This window comes from Thunnus albacares, chromosome 20 (assembly GCF_914725855.1).
Source record: "Thunnus albacares chromosome 20, fThuAlb1.1, whole genome shotgun sequence".
Taxonomy (NCBI): Eukaryota; Metazoa; Chordata; class Actinopteri; order Scombriformes; family Scombridae; genus Thunnus; species Thunnus albacares.
The window spans coordinates 3,878,367-3,898,193 of record NC_058125.1 but is presented as its reverse complement, the minus strand read 5'-3'; the positions used below and the strand labels follow the sequence as shown (position 1 = coordinate 3,898,193).

Sequence of the window (19,827 nt, the reverse complement as noted above, 5' to 3'; positions counted from 1 at the left end):
CCTCTTAGTTTGTATTTCTTTTGAGTAAAAACCTTCGCTGCTGGGCAAACGCAAACTCAAGAGTATGTCTGTGTGAAGAATTCTTTCTTTTTGTTTTATCAGAGAGAAGATGTAATATTGAAACTAACTGAACTAAATCTTCCAGGAATCAGAAGAGTTAACATGTGAAACGGAGTAAAGTGGGCTTCACCGCACATTCCACACAGTTCAGTTAGACTGTTCCAGGAAGCCTGTGTACCCCAACCAGTGGAAATACTTCCTCTGAACACTATCAGCTTCCTTAAGGGACCAAAACAGCTTGACTCTCTCATTTCTAGTACTGGACCTGACCACAAGAGTGTCAGCACAGTGATGTACGGTGGTTTCATTTAAGATGGGAAAAGAATGAAGAAAAACAAAACTGCAAATTCTCTTTTATTTCACAGCAACATACTGCTGCTACCATGACAAAAAATATTAGCTCAGTCTCTCACTATAACCAGAAAACATTCTTGTTTTACAGCCTTTTTTCACATTATATCAAGATATTTTCATGGTGTAATGACATAATTCTTCTTATAACACACCAAATTACTCCTTTTAATCAAGAAACATTTCTTGTAACAACATGCCACTTTATCGCAAAACTTTATTACATTAACTTGAAGCTTATTAAAACAAACATCTCAAAGACATCAACTTATGTTACAGTGAAAAAAACCCACTTTCAGTTAAATTTATGGTAGAATGAATTCTACTGAATTAAAAAATGTTGAGTTTTTGTTGACACTGTCAGAAAAGTGATAATTCTACATATCATTAAGGTTGTAGTGGGTGGTCTTGCACTGGACTACATTATATTGAAAGGTGTTTCTAATATTTTGTCCACTCCAATTACATACATGAAGGGCGTATCTTCTTTTTTTGTCATGGTGGCAGTAAGCAGGCTTAATATAAGAGTCAGCCCTTGTTTCTAATTCCTTGCTTTATATCTTATATTTTAGTAAAACGCCTCCTTGTTTCCAATTGGCTCCTGTTTCAATTATGTATGTCTATTCCACATCACTTCCACCAATCAGGGCTGCTCTGGGCTTTATTGCTCTAACAGCAATACTGATTTCATTCACTGGTTTTTTCCTGTTGTCTCTATTTTACCATCTTTTTGATTGCTGCTAAAGTACCATCAATGAAACTCAAACTTAATTGAGCTTGAAAAACAGCAAAGTAGAATCAACTGGAATTAATGAGTGAAAAAAAAACAGTATTTCTGTTAAAAAAAACAAACTCAAAGCAGCAGATTGGTGAGTATTATCCGACTCTGTTGTGCTGATGGAATTGTACATTATGCTGAATTAACCAGATAAGCTGTTAGTGTACAGCTAATTCCAACCCTCCAATGCTTCCTCCCTGACCTTTCTGGCCATTTGAATACAGGGTTTTATTAGAGAATGTATGATATGCACGTACACACAACTGGAGTTACATCCAGGTAACTAAACATTTACTCACAGTGGAGGAAGAAAGCTATATCAGATTTTATCATGCATGTAGCTTCACAGTGCAATAGGTATGACAGAGCTCATAAAGTTTAACTGTAAAAGCAGATGTTAAATTTTATTCACAAATTTAAATGCAGGTTTTTACAATCATTCCAAATGTGTCAGAAACAAGTTGGCTTTTCAGTTTGTGCAGCGTCCCTCCTGTAGTCAGTGACCACCAAGTGCTGTGTATGTTGAACCTGCAAATGTACAATCTGATGCAGAAAGCAATACAAATGAAATGTGTTTTTGCACTAAATCAACAAAACTGCCATCAAGTAACATGACAAATGAAAAAAAAATATTATAAATTAACACAGTTCTGCGTATACGCAGGGTCTATTGTGGTGGATCCACACTGAGCAGACCTGTTTATGGCGACAGGTTTCAACAAAGCACTTCAGATTCCCTGATTTGCATTAGCTGAATTTTATCTATGCTGTTAGGTGCAGGATGAAGCAGTTTACAGAGATACACTGACAGACGAAAACACTCACAGTGATGAGTGTTGCCGGGATTTAAACAAAAATGTACCAAAGAGCTGTGACTGGAGAGCCACACTGGCCGACAAACAGGATGTGTGCAGCGAGCAATCATCCTTATGATTATTTCAGATCATGTAATCATACGGGGTTACTAATGTCTTAACATTAACCATGAAGTGCAATCTTGAACCAAGTTCTAAATATTCACATTTTTACAGTTGATCTGGGCTGTTGGGAACAAATTTACTGACAATCTCATCTTAAAATCGACTTTGTCTTTATGATTTAAAGATGGAAACAGTGTGTTTGGTTAAGCTTTCTTGTTCAGGTGTGAACACTCAACTTTCACAAACACAAGAAATAGTTTGACATTGTGGAAAATAACCTTATTTGCGTTCTTGCAGAGTGTTAGACGAGAAGACTGATCCCACTCGTGTCTGTAGGGTAAACATAAAGCTAAAACTAGCATCCAGTTAGCATAGCTTAGCATAAAGCAGGGAGGAAACAGCTAGCCGGGCTCTATACAAATCTGCCTACCAGCACCTCCTAAGATCACTACCTTACATTTTGTTTGTATAACATGGCCAAGAAATAGTCCAGCACATCTTTTTTTTAACTATTAACTTTTTGTATGGACTGAACAAACAATATATAACATATATAATTAGTGAGCCTTACAAGTGCTGATGGGCGGATTTTACCAAGCTAGCTGTTTCCTCCTGTTGCCAGTCTTTATGCTAAGCTAACCACATGAAGGTTAGCTTCAATCATCTCATCTAGCTCTTGAAAAAGAAAGCGAATAAGCATATTTCCTGATAAATATCCAACTATTTCTTTAAGCTTTCTTGTTCAGGTAGAAACTCAACTTTTACAAGCCCTTTTACAAAAAAAAAAAAAAAAAAAAAAAAATTAGGGAAATCATATTGCACAATGTATGAAAAAGGAAGCGTGAAACAAAAGTACATGTTCAGATTTTTTTCTTGCTACTATTCTGTACAATTCTATGTAGTTAGAAGTTCAGTCTGGCGCTTTGTGTTTATACAGTGAATATAAGAAAATCTAGTAATTCTAAATGTGACGTTTCACAACACAGGATCAGTGTCTTCAAATGTTTCAGATGTTACTTCACTGATGTTCACAGCTGGGAAAAAAAAACATGGCTGTGTGTTAGGTAGCTCATTCTGATCCTGCTTTGCAAACACCGAATATGGTACATTTGTATATACACAAACACATATGTATACATGACAACAATAATATGTGCACACATACAGATTCTCTCCAGTCTCAACTCAGTTCAGAGGCACTCCCTAGAGTTAGGTTAGGTGGTGTTAGTTGACAAAAATCTCAATATTTTCAATCCGTCTAACTATCAGAATCACCTATGTGATTAAAAATAGCCATCCATTGTAAAGTCCTTGGAAGACGTCTTAAAAAGCGGCATGTTGTCCTTTCAAAAAAATAGCTTTCCCTCTTTTTTTTTGTGTGTGTTTGGTTTGGGAGTCAAGTCAGCGTCCGAATCCCTCTATCCACCGACGGTCCAGAGACGATCCTCAGGAGTCTGTGAGACATTAAGTCTGCTTCCATTCATCTGTCTTTGCTGTGAGGTTTTCCCCCTCCGAGTCTGTGCTTCTCTTTCTCTGTCCTCCCTTCATCTGATGCTCTTTAACAAGAGTCTGTCAAGATAAAGACAAGTGCAGCATGGGACCTCTCCTACCTCCACAAAAACAAAACAAAACAAAAAAAAAACAAAAAAAAAATAGGCTGTGTGATAAGTGAGTCTGCAGCGGGTTCAAAGGTCATATTTTCTCATCAGTCATCTCCAGGAACTGGGCGTAGACGTCTCTGGAACACTCCCCCTTCTGGTTGAACAGGAACTTGTAGTAGCTGCCGTCAGCACAAATAGCTGAGAGGTGGAGGGAGAGAAAGAAGAGGTGAAAACTCTCAGTCAGCAAACAGGACCAGCCACAGAAAACCTCACATTTCTGTTACTTTTATGACATCCTAGCAAATAACTTGGTGACAATTATTATTACTGATAGAAATGAGGGGCAAGACTATAAAAACTAGAAATACTGCCTCACAGATGTATGCCTCCACCAACCAGTCAAGTTGCAGACTCATAGAAGTTGTAGTTAAGACTTTGAAGGGGTTTAATTAAAAGGTATTAAGTGTATTTTCCTTGTATGTGTTCACATGTTTGGTCAATAAAGTTGATTCTGATAGAACACAAAGTTGTTGCCATGACAGCAGACAAAGCTTCAGATATGGATGTTACTGCAAAGAAGCTACAAATCCTAAATCATGGATGCTTCACACACATCTTCAACCCGGCAGCACCGAAGATCTAAATCACACAGTTTCAAGGTGTGAACCCAAGATTAGTGTCACCAGTTCAGTATCTGACCAAATGTGAAATATGGTCCCAATCTCTCCTTCTGTTCCTGAGTTAAGGTGTTGAATAATGGCCAGAGTATTAAGATGTCACATTGAAGTTGACCTTTGGGATATAAAATGTCATCACTTCATCATTTTATACTATTAGACATTTGTGTGAAACTTTGTCATAATTAGCGTATGAATTTTAATCAGTTCATCCTTGAGTCCAAATGGACATTTGTGCCGAATTTGAAGAAATTCCCTCAAGGTGTTCCTGAGATATGGCGTACACGAGATCAGGACGGATGGACATACTGAATACATAATGCCTCTGACCATGGCTGTCGCTGTCGTGAAGACATAATAAAACCCAGGCTGTAATAGAAACAGAATTAACCCCAGAGTGACGACATAAGTCACCAGTGACACCTTGTGACTCTGGTCAATAAGAGTGACATGATGAGACAGTAATGTATCCAAACTGAACTGAACTTACCTATGACAGCGTTGGGCTCTGTTCCAAAGGCACACAAACATGGAGAGCCTGAGGGGACCTGGAACTTGGAGAAGCTCCACTTGGAGCTGAAGTATTTGGGAAGAAAGCTGGCTGATGCCAAGCTGCAGCGAGAGGGACGCACAGCCAAGACACACAAAGTCAAAAATTACTTCTACATATCAACATTTCACTTCTGTATTGATCTTAATCCTGCTGCAGCTTTGAATTCATTATTATTAATTGACATCAACTTGTATAGAAACAAGGCTGAGGCAGCAGTGCTTTGCTAATGTGCTAATATCAGCATGCTAACATAATAATGTTAAGCAGATATAATGTTAGCCATGTCGACCATCTTAGTTTAGCATGTTAGCATGCTAACATTTGCTAACTATCAAGTGAATCAATGCGATAACTACTGCAATATTTCTGTCTGGACAAAAGCTGTGGACTAACCAATTGACTCACATTTCCATCCTTAGAACCATGCTGCTAACTTGGCTACCTAGAAAACCTTTGAGAAGAGACTCACCTTGACTGTTTGTTTCTTTTTGGGTCCTCTGCTGCAAAGATGTGCACTGTTCCATGGTCACTGGACACACAGATGAGGGACGCATCCTGGTTGAAATTAATGCTGGACGGGACAGAGCAGAGGGAAAGTAATGAGAACAAGAACATCTACTGAGCTTTCATCAGTCATTGACCTATAACCCATTCAGACACACACAAACACACAGGGACACAAGCTGAAACTTCATGAGGGCTTCATGAGTGCCGCACTGCTCACCTTTAGTATGAAATGAATACTGTAGGGTAGAGTTATTATAGAATTATCATTACTCTACAGTGCAGTGGTCCAAACAGACAGCAGCTCCATCCTGAGTGGGTCAATTTGATAAAAAGTAAAACTTAGAAGTGTAAAGAATTTCTGGAACAGTGCTTTTATTTGAAGTACTGTTCCACGCAGCTTGGTGGGTCATGTGACCCTATAGTCCATTGACTATATGGTCCTTTCAGACTCTCAGCTGCTGGTAGCAGAGATGGACAAGCTAGCTCACACCACAACACGACTAAACACAAGTATGACAAACATTTTCAGCAAAGGCCTGTTTACATGTTATGCTGTAAAAACCTGCCTGAATCAGTTGGAAGTGCTGTTGCCGTGGTTTTAACATTCTGTCAGTCCTAATTGCACCATATTGTTGCAAAGCTTCTTATTCCATGTGCCTTTTTAAGCCTCAGTTGAACTGTTCACATTTGCTTTCATTTTGTGTAAATTGAAGGGTTGCTCAGTGGTTAGTACGGTCTCCTCACAGCAAGAAGGTTCTGGGTTTCAGTCCACTGACCAGCAGAACTGATGAACAGAAATAAAACTGAAGGTGTTAATTTAGCCTCTGTGTGGACTTCAAGTCTGATGCTAGAACCAACCTCGCCCTCTCATCCGTTAATCCTTCACTCCTCGGTCTCACACATACTTGATCATGACTGTAAAACATGCAGTGTTGTATTAACCTTTCATGAGGCGACCACATGCAGAGTTCCTCCAGTTATACTAGTCAACCCACATTATCATACTGACTCAGCAACAAAGTGGTGTAGCATAGCGGAGACAGAGAAAAGCACTGTGGTCCAACTTTCCATGAGTCTAATGTTGCAGTTCACACAGCATCCACAGCATGTGTATATACATATTTATATAGTTACATATTTATGCTTGTGGGAAGAGCACATGCTTACCAGTAAATGTTGGCCGCCTGAGAGCCTCGTCTTAGCTCTTGTATGAGCTGACCCGCAGACGTGTCGAAAATTCTAATAAGAGTCCCCTGTGGAAACAAAAGATGGATTAATCACACGTCGCACTTCACCCTTCCCTATGACATTCTCATTTCCTGACAAAACAAGTAAAGAAGTAACATGTTGGCTTACTTTCTCTGATGCAGTAGCTATTCTTGTGCCCTGCAGGTTCAGGGCGATGCAGCACAGCGCCCCCTCGTGGGCGGGGATGTCAACTGGAGGCTTCTCTGTGTTGGCCAGGTCCACTATCTGCACATGGCCTGAGTGAGTTCCAGGGAACGCCAACAGAGAGTTGTTGCTGTTTGGACACAGCACACACAGACCTGAGGAGAGGAGAGCAGGTGGTATCACACACACATACACACACATCAGTCATTTGTATTTGATTGTTCCAGAGCTTCACTGAAGCTTTGACACATTTATACGCAAAATTACATCAAATCTGCAAGTTATTGTCCCCCGCTTAACATCTGGTGGGAGATGTGAACAGAGTGGACTGACCTTTGGGGTTGTAGCAGGTCTCAAACACATGCAGCTGATGGGGGTTGTGGGTAAAGGTGAACACTTTGATCATTGAGTCCAGGACGACCACGATCCTGAGCACAGAGGACACACAAGTTAACATTTACGCTCAACTTAATGCATCTACTCTCAAATAGAAGTCACAAGACAGTGAATAGTGTCCAGTGATAAAGCCACAGGCAGCTCCACTAACTATGAAAGAAAAGATAAATTCTAAAGATACTAGCTGCTGAGACAAGAATAATACTACGGCTGCAATGTAACAACATCATAACAAACCCCTGTCTCACTACCATAGTACTGCTGTGTAATTACGTTGTTCTGGTGATTGACATGTGCCTGAAACAAATATAACAGGAACACTTATTCAGCATTTATAATCGGGCTGTTGGAATGAGTTCTGGGAGTTGAATATGATTCAAATAGTAAAAAAATGATACTAACCAAATGCTGAAATGACTATTCTAATGTGTATTTTTTAAAACTTTTTATACATGTGTTGGCTAATGTTAGCAAATCTGGCCCTTTTAGCCTTGGCCTACCCACATGTGAAAACAAAATCTCACATTTGATAAACAATAAAGTTTTCTGAGTCTGACTGAATCACAATTTCACGTTAAATGTGCTAACGTAACATCACAATATCAGAAAAGGCAGAAGGCGATGCACCCACAGAGATCACTACTCCTGACCATCTATGAAGTCATGTGTGGAAAGTTTTTGGATTTCTGTTAACAAACGGAAACATTTTTTAAAAAAGTAGGCCCACAGGAAAAGACGTGATCAGTGCTGCAGCTGCAGTGTCATTTAGACTTACACTGCATCCTGACCCATATAACATGTCACATATTAACTTAAACAAGCACATACTGACCTGGATTTACTTATATTTCAGTTAAGTGTTTGGTTTAATTACTATGATCCACTACAGTAAAAGCTTATTTAATATTTAAATTTTAGTTAACCTTATTAATTTTGTGCATAAGCTCAGTTATTACTGAGCAGAAAGCTATCAGCTGTTTATAAGTAATGTTGGAAAGCTCTCTAGTGGACAGAATGTAGAATAACAAGTATATAGGTACTTAGTTATTAATAATAGGATACATTTGAGCATTAAAAATGAAAATATAATTTGAATATTAAAAATAATAAGGAATGAAATTCGATTGCATTAGACTAATTTATAAGCAGTATACAAATATTTGTCAACAGTTATAACTTCTCTTATGGAGACATATGTTATATTATTACAACTGTGATATATAAAAACTACACAGTGATGCTTCTTTCTTCCAGCACACAGCAGGATATTAGGATTGACACTATTTTATTCATGGATTACATTCAATCAAACGGAGCGACCTGCACATTTGGCATATTGCTTAATCAGATTCACTCTGTGCTTTATTACCATCATGTGTGCCTTGAAATAATCAGGTGCTGATTAGCTGAGAATCCAAAAGGTTCACATTCATACAGCATCTCATTTTCCAATACTAATGCACTTCAAAAAGGCAATAATATTGATACATAATATAATATAATCACAAACTACTGTACAAAATTAGATCTAAATACTTCCATATGCATTCTGGATGTATTCATCCTCTGCAGTATTAGAGATGGGATGGCCTGACTATGTATTTTGTACTCTTGACATTAATTGTATCTCATTATCTTATGGAAATGTATATTTACACCTAATTTTGTAGGGTAGAATTATAGTTGCTATTGCTTATTGTCAATAGATGCTTTACTCTATACTGAGCAGTAGATTCAGGATGTTGGACACTCATGAATCATAATCATTTAGAGAAGACAACAGTCATTTTCGCATCAATAAAATGTGACGCATTGCATTGTGGGGTTAATAGCTGAGAGTAGTGTGTATGTGAGGTTTTGAGGGCGCTATATTGTAAACACAGCCTCTGACCCATGAAGCAGCTTCAAAAAGTTGTTTTCAAAAGTTGATTTCAGCTTTCAGCTTTCAGCGGGGGATTTTTTTCTCCTACCTGTCACGCCGAAGCTTCACCGCTTTGACTTCTGTTGAGAACTCGATCTCAATAACAGTCTTCTTCTTCAGATCATCCCAGATCATCACTGCAGTGTCAGAAAGACAACACACTCATATGAAAAAAGAAAATCTGCCGAGTGTGATTCAGCATTTTACAGAAATTGAACTGATAAGAGACAATTTGTCAGAACAGACGACAGCACTTACAATATTACTGATACTGAAGAGGAAAAACTATCAAAACTGCTCACTTGAGTAAACAAAAACATACCTTTGTTGGTTGGGTATTTGGGTTTCTTTCCTCCTCCAACTAAAGCTAAATAGTTACACCTGAACAGCATCTCCACGTGGCCGACCCCGCCCTCCAGGAACTCTGAAAGTCAAAGTCACTGTCTGTCAATATTCAGTAGAACTTTTAACAACAGAGGGGACATAACGCATCCCCTTATTATCACGACTGACTGTGCTTCTGATCACTACTGCTTATTTATCTGCTACAGCTCAGCTCTTCTAAACAGACACACCAGACCACAATGACAAGAAATTCTCTGCATTCCACTCAGTGAGCCTGGCCTCCCTCCATGTACAGCTTGTGTTACATCAGCAGGAAAGTGCTGCTACGTGCTTTAAAGACTGTCATCACAGAACTGCGCACGGACTGGCACTTACAAAATAAAATAAGATAGAACTTAGGGCATGGCAACGCCCGGGCCTGTGAATGAGTACTTGGCAAACTCCTCGTCCACAGCAGTTAAATCCAATGAGTTTGAGATGTAACACCGGAGCGGGTCATGTGCTGAGTCACATTTTTCACCCTCTTTGGGGAACACTTCCTCTTATTTCCCTCCATATTTTAGGAGTTGCAATTCTGTCACAATACCATTTTCCTGTTTGCAGCAGGACTGCTTGGTTTGACTCATTATTCTGCAGTTATAGACTAAATAAACTCTGAACAAAAGGAGCTCAGTTTGTTGTTAACTACTAGGAATTTCTCTATTATCATAATTTGAGATGCAAACACTTTCTCTAATCAGCCATTGACATGCTAGTAATCTACAATAAAGTCATCATTATAAGCTTATAAAACACAAAATGCATCTTTTTCCTGCATATTTTTTATTCAAACAACTGCCTGGAACATTTATACAGAACAACTCCAGTAAACTTTAATCATTAATAAGCACAGGTTTATTATTCCTGCTCCTTGTCATTATTCACCAAAAACAAAATTCTAAAGATTAAACATGACAACACTGCACTGCTCATAGTCTTCTCTGGGAGAAATAATTTTGATGAAACTTAACATCTGGGTGCCTAAAACACAGCCTATAAAACTCTTGGAACAACACCAAGTGCTGTACCAAACAGATACAGACATCAGGCAGATAAGTGAAATTCACTGCTGTAATATTTTCAACTGTCCATACTGCAACCCATGCCTAATGTGATTCCAATCTGCTGTATGTAGGTCTACACCCTAACAACCAAATGTTTGACCAATGATATTCTTTCTGCCGATTATAAATGTTACTATCTCTAAGGCTTGTTACCTTGTTTCTCCTTCTCTTTAAGAGGATCTGTGTTGTACACACGAAATCCATTCTCCATTCCACAGGCAAAGCATCCTGGAAAAGAGATGAAAGAGCTCATCAGAAAATCAATCAACGATTAAAGATAACATGAATCAACCCATAGCAGGGGCTTTTCACAAACAGGACTCAGATGGAATCCCCCCCTCCCTCCTCCACCACCATTAAACTAAACAGTAATGGACCCAACACACAATATCAGGACACTTAAGTTGGACCGTGCGGCCTTTTGTACGGTGATAAAGAGCAGATCTTAAAGAGCACAGAGCCGACGTGTAGCATGAGACAAATGATTAACCTCATGTAAAACTGGCATACCGTTTACAGATGATGACGGTGATGTAGGGTGCAATAGTTCCTTACGAGGTCATGTGAGGTCTTTGGTCACTTAGCCTTTATAACGTTACACTGCATTCAAGTCTGACAAAACTAACAAGTTGACACCAGTACTTTCATTAAATTAATGTTAAGGTAGACCAACTGATTAAGAAAAAGTATTTCACTTTACGCCCGTGTAAATGTGTGTGTGTGGGTGGGGAGGAATGGAAGGAAATGTTAATAATGCAAGGTTTTAATGTGTTCATAATAACGAAATACTATCTTTATTTCTGACAACTGTCAAACTAGCAACAGACTGGGCTTATCTTGGAGGGACTTAACATAAATCAACCCTATAATGCGTTAATAACTGTCAAACTTAGCTAGCTGTTTCGCCACTGAGTTCACGGCTCGTATGATTGTCGATGGACATTCAGCTAACGTTAGCTTTTAACGCTTAATTCACCAATACATCATTATGATAGCTACCGAAACGTTGTTCTTATTTGAGTGGTTAAACTTTAGTCTCATATTTGTGTCTAACTAAATAACCCCCGTCATGTTGACCTAACGTTAGCTGCTAGCTGACTAGTGTGTTGGCTGAAAACAAAAAAGCTACGTTAGCATTAGCTGGAGGTGGGCTAGCGTTAGCTGAAAACATTAACTTAACGTTCGGTGATTTTAAAGTTTCTAGAGTAACAAGGGCTACAGCAGCCTTACCACTAGACAATTTCAAGCTCAGAAAATATAAACCTATTGCTGTTAGATAATGTTATGGTTAATTTATGCTCTGGGAAGACATCGGTTTAGCAACGTTAGCTTAGCATCCACGACGCTGCCAATTTCCATTTGGGAAGAGGAAAAAAAAAACATGACAGCGCCGCGTCTTACCATGATCCTGGTTAAATCCAGCATAAAGGAGCCCGTTCCCATGAGGATTAGACGGTAGTAAATTCATTATTTTAACTAAACAACCGAGTGCCAAATGACGTTAGCAAGTTAATCCAACAACTACTGCCTGGAGATCTAGCCGGCTACCATTCCTCTGGAGTCTGCTGGGCAGAAAGGCTGGTTCCTGCTGTCAGTGAGCTGCCACCAGGCAAGATCAAAGCGACTTTTCACTGGACTTAGTTAACGTATGTGAACAAATATTTAACCCTGAAATAACTTCCTTATTATTATATTCATCAATTGTTTTAACTAAATCTAAAAGTAAATATAACGTTATCTCGACGCTCATGTGACGAACACTGATCAAATAAGCGGTTTAATCATTGAACTTCCGATTTCAGTAGCGTTAACCGTTATATTGGTTTGATTGCGTGTTAATCATGTCATCATACTAAATACACGACTATACATGATGTTGTCACCGTAGTGAAATCTAGAAGTTGGATTTGCCAGCGTTTTAAAGACTAAAAGATTAAAAAGATTCAAGTGAACAGCAGAGATAGAGCCAGCAGCGGTTGACGTGACATATCACAACCTGTCACGTTAACAAACACTACACTATTGTAGGTAGGTATTTACTTTAATAGTATACATTAAAAGAAAATTCAATTTGCGTGAAAAACATTGTGTACTTATTGAGATAATCCAACATTGTTTTATGTGTAGCCCCAGTGGCCTAATGGATAAGGCACTGGCCTCCTAAGCCAGGGATTGTGGGTTCGAGTCCCATCTGGGGTGAAATGTTTTTGGCGTTTCACATAAAAGCTGCTAAATGTGCTGAAAAATACATTATATTGTGAGAAAAATGAACAAAATATAATGATGTCTATTTATTTAATCACTTGGGAAAAACAAACGTTTTATTTCTCATTAACTCAGCTATGCATTCATTCGGTGCTGAAACGTACTTTTACACAGCCGTTGATGCGCCCTGATTCTCAAGGTCTTCAACAGCATTAATTAAATTAAATACCAATCGTAATTAGTTGTATAATGAAATTTGAGGCTCCTTGTTTTCAGAGGGTGATGTACCACTATACTGTCTTTCAAAATTTACCCTGATCATTCTTTACAAATCTGCAAAATGGTCAAAAAATGTATTCATAAAAGGTGTTCAGACAATATTGTGCCCCCTGGCCATGTTTAGCTGATGAAATTGACTATACTGTAAGTAGTTTAAAAAAGGGGGTTGAATAGCATGTTTTGCATATTGTGGTTTCATCATTTTTGCACAGTTAAACAACTTTTCACGGTAGAGTACCTGTCTTAGCAGGAAAACCACAGGTGTTGCTAATTAACTGTTTAATCAGTGTCTCATCATATGAACTTCTTGTGAAACAGCATCTATTTAGTGGTGACCATATTCTATAGAAACACCTGTGTGCATTAAAAAATATTCTAATGCCACAAATTGTTTTAACAGTCCCATCTCTTCCACACACCACATTGCCTTTCTCACTGACTCCCACTTGCTTATGCTTTTGAATGCTACCTCCTTGTAATACATTACAAATGGAAAACATTTAAATGCTCAAATGCCTTGAGTTTTTACTTTCTATGTGACATGAATAACAGGACTCTTAAGTAAATAAAATGACACTTGGAATCCAATGTTCAATTTATTCAAGAAAAAGAAATTAATTCCCAAAGGAATTATGGTTTATATCATTTATACATACTAACCTTATGTAGAACTACAGCAAACATTTCTGTAAAAATACAAACTTACATTTTTATAATGCACTATACAATTCCAAAAGTTCCTAACAATCCAAGCTGTGATGCCACAGAAGAAGCACTGTGGCCTGTATGTTAAGGAAACAGTCCTTCAACTGGAAACCTGCTTTTAATTCCCCATCTCAGTCAGCATGCATACTTCTGAAGTGTCCTTGAGCAAGAGGTTAAATCCTCAACAGTCTCTCAAGTCCTGGTCTACATCTGATGCTGACCTCGGACCTCCTTCGATAGAGGACAATTAAATGGAACATCCCTATGGTAGTATCATGTTAATATTAACTACGAATGAACAAGCCGCCTGTGTCTTTTTAGGCCATGTAAGCTTGAAAAGCCCTTGCTACATACATTACAGACATATGGCCTCTCTCCAGTATGGGTTCGCATGTGTAAAGTAAGAAAGCACGACTGGACAAAACCTTTTTCGCAGACGTTACATTTAAACGGTCTTTCCCCAGTATGGTATCTCCTATGTATCTTAAGTTCTGCAGCGGATCTGAAAGACTTCTCGCAGTCGTCACACTTGAAAGGCCTTTCTCCTGTGTGAATCAAAGTGTGCCTCACCAATGCATCTTTGCCAAAGAATCCCTTTCCACAGTGCTCACATGGGAAACGCAACCCTTTGTGATGGAAATTATCGTGTTTCAGAAGGCATCTTCTGGAAGTGAAGGTCTTGCCGCACTGAGCGCAGGTGAAGGTCGGCGTGGGTTTCTCAGTTATGGGTTCACCAGAGTGATGGACGCGTTCGACGTGTCTCGTCAAAGTTACGCCATGTCTGAATTTCTTGCCACATTCCCAGCAAAGGAACGGATACGCTTTAGTGTGTTTTTTCTGATGCTCTACGAGGTCAGAGTATGATCGGAATCTTTTCGTGCAATGAGGGCACTGAAACGGTTGGTAACCGGTGTGTTTCCACTCGTGTCTGATGAAACGCTTCAAACTGGCGAAAGTTGTCTGACAGTGGGTGCAGGTAAACGGCTCGGTGGGATTATGGACGTCGATGTAGTGCTTGTGAAGGGCCTTGAACACAGGGAAGTTCTCCTCGCACTGGTTACACTGAAATGGCGTGTGTGATTCTTTGTGCATTGCCAGTGCTTCAGAGTCCCGTACCAGTTTCATGCACACCTCGCAGTAGAGCGGGTTGTGTGTTTGTTTGTGGGAATCCAACGTTGATTTGTATTTGAAGGCCTTGTCACATTCATCACACTGGAAACAATGCTTTACGTCCTCGGGCTTCTCGGGATCCACCTGTTGCTCATTATAGCAAATATTTCTTAAGTGGAACCTAAATGTTTGTTTGCACTTGAACTCGACGCTGCAGTGAGGACAGTAGAACGGACCTTCTATCACACTTTTGCTTCCCTCTGGGCTTTTCTGTCCAGATTCTTTGGAAGACCTCTTTTCTGCAGAAGGTGAGTAATCAGGGTCCTGACCAGTGTTGTCTTGCAGCTGCTCTTCATTGGTCGCGTCGTAAGGAACCCCACTAGACGATTGCTCGCCCTCATCTGCTGCAGTCTCTTGTTCCTTAGCTTTCTTGCCACCTTTCGCTTTTGTCACACTTTGACATTTGTGTTGCTGCAAGTACCGCAAGCTTTTGTAAAATCTTTTACACGTAATGCAAGAATAGGGCAGTTCTTCTGAGTGTCGAGCCATGTGTCGCTCCAAGAATTTGGCACGACTCACCACCTTGCCGCATACTTTGCATGTTCTCTCGTCCAGGTCGTTGCTTTTGGTTGAAGCTTGGGATCTGGCAAACTTCTTAGGGTTACTGTTACTGTTAGTGCCCTGTGTCTTTGGCGATTTCCTCCACTGTGACAGGTACCCCTTCATCCTGAGTCCGCGGTTCTTTCGTACCGGTCTTTCCCACAAGGTGTCAAATTCTGAATCTGCTTCTTGGTCCCTCGCTCTGCTTTGCACTTTAAAGTCTTCATCTGCGGGACGTTTCTTTTTTCTCCCGCGTTTGTTTGGCTTCTTTTCTGCGCCCTCAAGCACCGTCACCTGGCCGTCCTCCCCGATGATCAGAGTTTCTGCTTGGCCGTCAGGGTGGTCGTCTGCCATTTCAGTCTCACTGGCCTCGGTACCTTCAACGGGATCTGGAACCACCTCTGAGACGACTTCTGCTTTCACCTCACTGCCGAGACCCAGCCACTGGGTTTGCACACATTCCTCAGAGTTCCCAGTTCCCTCAATGTACACCTCTTTGTTCTCAGACTCCACCTCCATCTCTGTGCAGACTGTATACACGAGGCCGCTCTCTGCCTCTGTTTCTGTTTGTTCATTGACAATCACAACTCTTTCCACAGGAGGGAGACACAAGGCTGACAAGATTCCACTATCAACAATGTAAGACTCTGAAAACAAAAGGAGATTACAGGAACCGTTAAATTGACGAATAAAACTGATTCAGAATAAAATTCAAACTAACATGCACCAAAACCATTCTAACAGGTGATAACATTCAACTGGGTGAACCCTTGAGCTGAATAAAAAAATGGTATCAAATATGTTACTGCATAATTACTGTATAATATAATATTTTGTGAATAGGTCATTGATTATTCCCAAAAGCTCACCGATGTCATCTAACTGGTTAAGGTCTTTGTGAGAGTCCAGCAAGGTTTTGAGCTCCTCAGGTTCAGCAAAAGATCCCATGCATTCACTTAGAATAGAAGAGGCATCGCTGAGCAGAGAGGCAATCTGACAAAAAGAATATGACAACTAATGTGAGACAACAACACTGGGTTTTACAAATGATGATAGTTTAGTAAAAAGAAAAAAAGAAGAACAGTCAGCGTTGTCTGAAATTGAGAAGACTTCATGGAGAAATACTGGTTTACTGTTTAACATAACATTGATAACTACAACTTCTGAGGCAAAGGGGAGTGAGGCCCCTGTGTGCTACACGTAGTCAATCATCTGTTGGAGGATAGCATGTTCAAAATAAACAGAGACACTGCCCAGAAGCAGAAATACACTACACATTATAACATATTTTTGAAGTGTTATTTTAAATCTACCTGTTGGAGAGTTTGGGTGGGAAGAAGCTTTTCAAGTCTAGACAGAAACAGCCACATCAATGTCTGGATTGCTTTGTCATATGTTGGGCCGAAGTCTCCTGGGAAAACATCCTGGAACACAAAGAAATTCAAAACTCTCAAATTTCTGAGCTGTCCAAACAAACCAGGATTCTCAAATAAAAGCAAACTATTCAGATGAGATAAATAAAAAACACTGCAATTAGCTGGGAGTTTGAATTATACATACGAAGAAAAACACAAAGCATAGTTCTCTTACTTGTAAGATAATACAGAAAATATTAACTGTCAGAACTTCACATTTGGTCAATTTTAAAAAAACAAATGAAAGGTTTACGACCAAACTTACCTGAAAAAAGTTTTTTCTCTCTTCAGAATCTCTCAGCAGATTTTGCACAAGGCCCATAAAATGTGAGTCAGATACTTCTTGTTCTGCATTATCAGCCTGCAAAAAAATATGGTTTAATATGGCAAACGTCACTACAGAGCATTATAATAAAATAATGTGCCCTAGGATGTGTAATTTTAATGACATCTCTTAGAATAATTACAACAGCTGACATACAACAAGAAACATCTTTACTACACCGAATATTGATGATGACAACAAATGTAAACCTTAAAAAAAACCAACCACAAACCACACAAAGCCCCTCAAGCTTTCTTATGTTCAGCTCCGGTTTAGACCCACCTCCACGTTCCACAGAGCTCTGAGGTTCTGCATCCTGTCGAGATGGGGTTGTATAATCTGAAGATCAGCAGTTTCCTCAGAGCGACACAGCTCCAGGATCAGCTGCAATCAGAGGACAGCAGCAACAATGAACAAATGATTCTGAGCCAAAAAAACAAGAGCTGCTCTTCTGCCTGCTGTTCTGCTCTAAAATGACCATCTGCAAAGTACTAAAGCCAAGACACATTTCTCTGATTAATGAATCTGTTACATGACTGCAAATGTTTTATGACGGATATTTGAATGCTTCAGTTATATACAGTCTAAGTGCGTTGTCTTTCCTCAAATTAAAACAAAACTGTAGTGTGGCTTCCTGTTAAGACACAGGTTAGCTTGTTTCACAATTACAGCGACAGGACTTCTGTCCTTCCATGCAAGGTGATCCCTGAGCAAGGAGACAGTGGTTGCTGTATTGCTGCAACAGATTAGGAATATGGATGAGGAATAGAATGTGTCAGCCAGTTTGATGACCTTCCAAAATTATGTGTGGCCACTTTAGTTTAAAACCACTCTGTTCCATCCACCGTGTTTAAAAGTAATCCATAACACTGGAACAGTAAATCTCATCTGCAGTACAGCATGTGCAGAAAACTGCATGTGTTCTGTCTGAAGGCCTGCACACAAAGCAGAAATAAAAGCCCCATGTGAGGTTTGCTTTGAGTCTCAAACCCACCATATAGCCTGTGACAATACACCAATTTCAATTTAGAATTTATCCTAACAAAATTGATTTAATCTTATGTGGAAAATTTTTCAGTGGCTCTGAAAAACAGGAACTTTAACTCTTCCTTACCCGTGCTCTGAGACCCAATATGAGTTCAGCCCTCTGCCTTGTGGAGAGGAGTTGAGGAACAATCTCCGTGACCATGAATACAAACTCCTCGAGCAGCCCATAATCCGACACGATCTTCTGCTCGACTGTCTGCCAGATTGCTGCGGAGACCAGTCGAATTGGTGGGACAAGCAGACGCAGAGCAGAAAGGGGAAGCGAGGGGCCTGGACATGAGGAAACCAATTAGTATGAAAATGTTGAAAAAGATGACATGTTAATACTTTCACAAATAGATTAAGACTGACAACATTTTGTAGACTGGACAGAAATGTTGCTATTTATTTGGATGATGATTAGAGTAGTCGAGTAGAGTGAACCAACCCTTTAAACGACCTTAAAGCCATGGACTGATACATCAGAAAGCCTGATGGTTTACGTTAGCTCAGTGACTCGGCTATAACGGCGTGTACAATGGATATATTCAACTTTGACAGCTCTACTTTACACAACTGCATTAATGATCGGGATATTATTGATGTTCAGAAGCAGTTCATACCAGAGAGAGATAAATGTAACAAACATAACATTCTCCGTTATTGAACAAACCTATAAAGCCAGAGTCTAGCATCTTCTCGTCAGTATCATAAATCCAGAAACTGATGATGAAACTGTGGCCTAAGTTAATGTTAAAGGGATGCGTTTTTTATGTAAGTACAAAGTGCTGGTTGAGGTGGACGTGCCTCCGTTTCATTTCCGTGATCCAACATAGCTCTAATATTTCATTTCGATAAGAGGAAATGCCATAAATGTTGCACACGTGCATTGTAAATTTGTATATACAGACTCAGCATGCAAACATGTTTGTTTTGGGTTATTGGTTAACTCGAAAGCAACAGAAACACTGCCTGCCTCGCCTGCAGCCAGTTTAGCTGACGTTAGCCAAGATAGCAGAGCCGATATCCTAGCATTAGCAAGTACCCTGAAACTGCCACTTAATTCATGTGTTGCCGTTAATGTAGCTACCCGTTTCCACAGTAGTATGAGGCGATGGATGTCAGTATGGCAGCACAACCTCGATTTAAATGCGTTGAGGTAGTAAATTATCTAAAAAACAAACAGCCATTTCCCGACAAAGTTAGCTATGCTATTCCCGCGCTCCGGCTGTGTTGCGGCCTAGCGTTAATATTTATGTTTATACTGACCAGCTAACTCAGAAACACCTCCGTCCATCCTCTGTACTGCAGTCACATCACAGTCAGCAGAAATTATGTCCGTCAGCCGACCGAAGTCACGCTAATGATTCAGCTGAAACTGTTTCCAAGAGACCGAAGAAACACCGCAAATCTTTGTGCGTCAACGGCTGCCGTTACGTTCCGTCCGGAATAACAATCCGACGGAAGGCAGCGAGGTTTCATGAGTTCCGCATAGTCTTTCCTCTTCTTTTTTCCTGTTTTATTGCGGTTGGCAACCAGCGTTAAGGCGCATTACCGC

General features: G+C 39.8%; 2 protein-coding genes and 1 non-coding gene across 4 annotated transcripts; 1 reads left to right on the top strand and 2 right to left on the bottom strand.

The window, feature by feature from the left end:
• Nucleotides 1–1,566: 1,566 nt before the first annotated feature.
• Nucleotides 1,567–12,417, bottom strand: wdr45b (WD repeat domain 45B). 2 transcript variants are annotated; one of them, XM_044337032.1, is made up of 10 exons: nucleotides 12,006–12,417; nucleotides 10,758–10,832; nucleotides 9,479–9,580; nucleotides 9,206–9,293; nucleotides 7,173–7,267; nucleotides 6,804–6,994; nucleotides 6,615–6,700; nucleotides 5,410–5,511; nucleotides 4,878–4,999; nucleotides 1,567–3,908 (listed from the first exon to the last, which is right to left on the bottom strand). In XM_044337032.1, exons 1-10 carry the CDS (start codon nucleotides 12,070–12,072, stop codon nucleotides 3,802–3,804), a joined length of 1,035 nt encoding a protein of 344 aa, XP_044192967.1. In that variant the 5' UTR covers nucleotides 12,073–12,417; the 3' UTR covers nucleotides 1,567–3,801. The 2 variants fall into 2 exon arrangements, with proteins under 2 accessions (XP_044192967.1, XP_044192968.1); XM_044337033.1 differs by lacking the exon at nucleotides 12,006–12,417 and adding an exon at nucleotides 11,115–11,957.
• Nucleotides 12,418–12,730: 313 nt separating this feature from the next.
• trnar-ccu lies at nucleotides 12,731–12,803 on the top strand. The gene has a single exon. It is a non-coding gene; the product is annotated as a tRNA-Arg (tRNA).
• Nucleotides 12,804–13,671: 868 nt separating this feature from the next.
• On the bottom strand, nucleotides 13,672–19,737 carry LOC122970989 (zinc finger protein 271-like). The gene is made up of 7 exons (XM_044337410.1): nucleotides 19,539–19,737; nucleotides 18,358–18,560; nucleotides 17,526–17,627; nucleotides 17,184–17,279; nucleotides 16,817–16,927; nucleotides 16,373–16,496; nucleotides 13,672–16,150 (listed from the first exon to the last, which is right to left on the bottom strand). The coding sequence occupies exons 1-7, from the start codon at nucleotides 19,564–19,566 to the stop codon at nucleotides 14,082–14,084; spliced, it is 2,733 nt and encodes a 910-aa protein (XP_044193345.1). The 5' UTR covers nucleotides 19,567–19,737; the 3' UTR covers nucleotides 13,672–14,081.
• Between the last annotated feature and the right edge of the window lie 90 nt (nucleotides 19,738–19,827).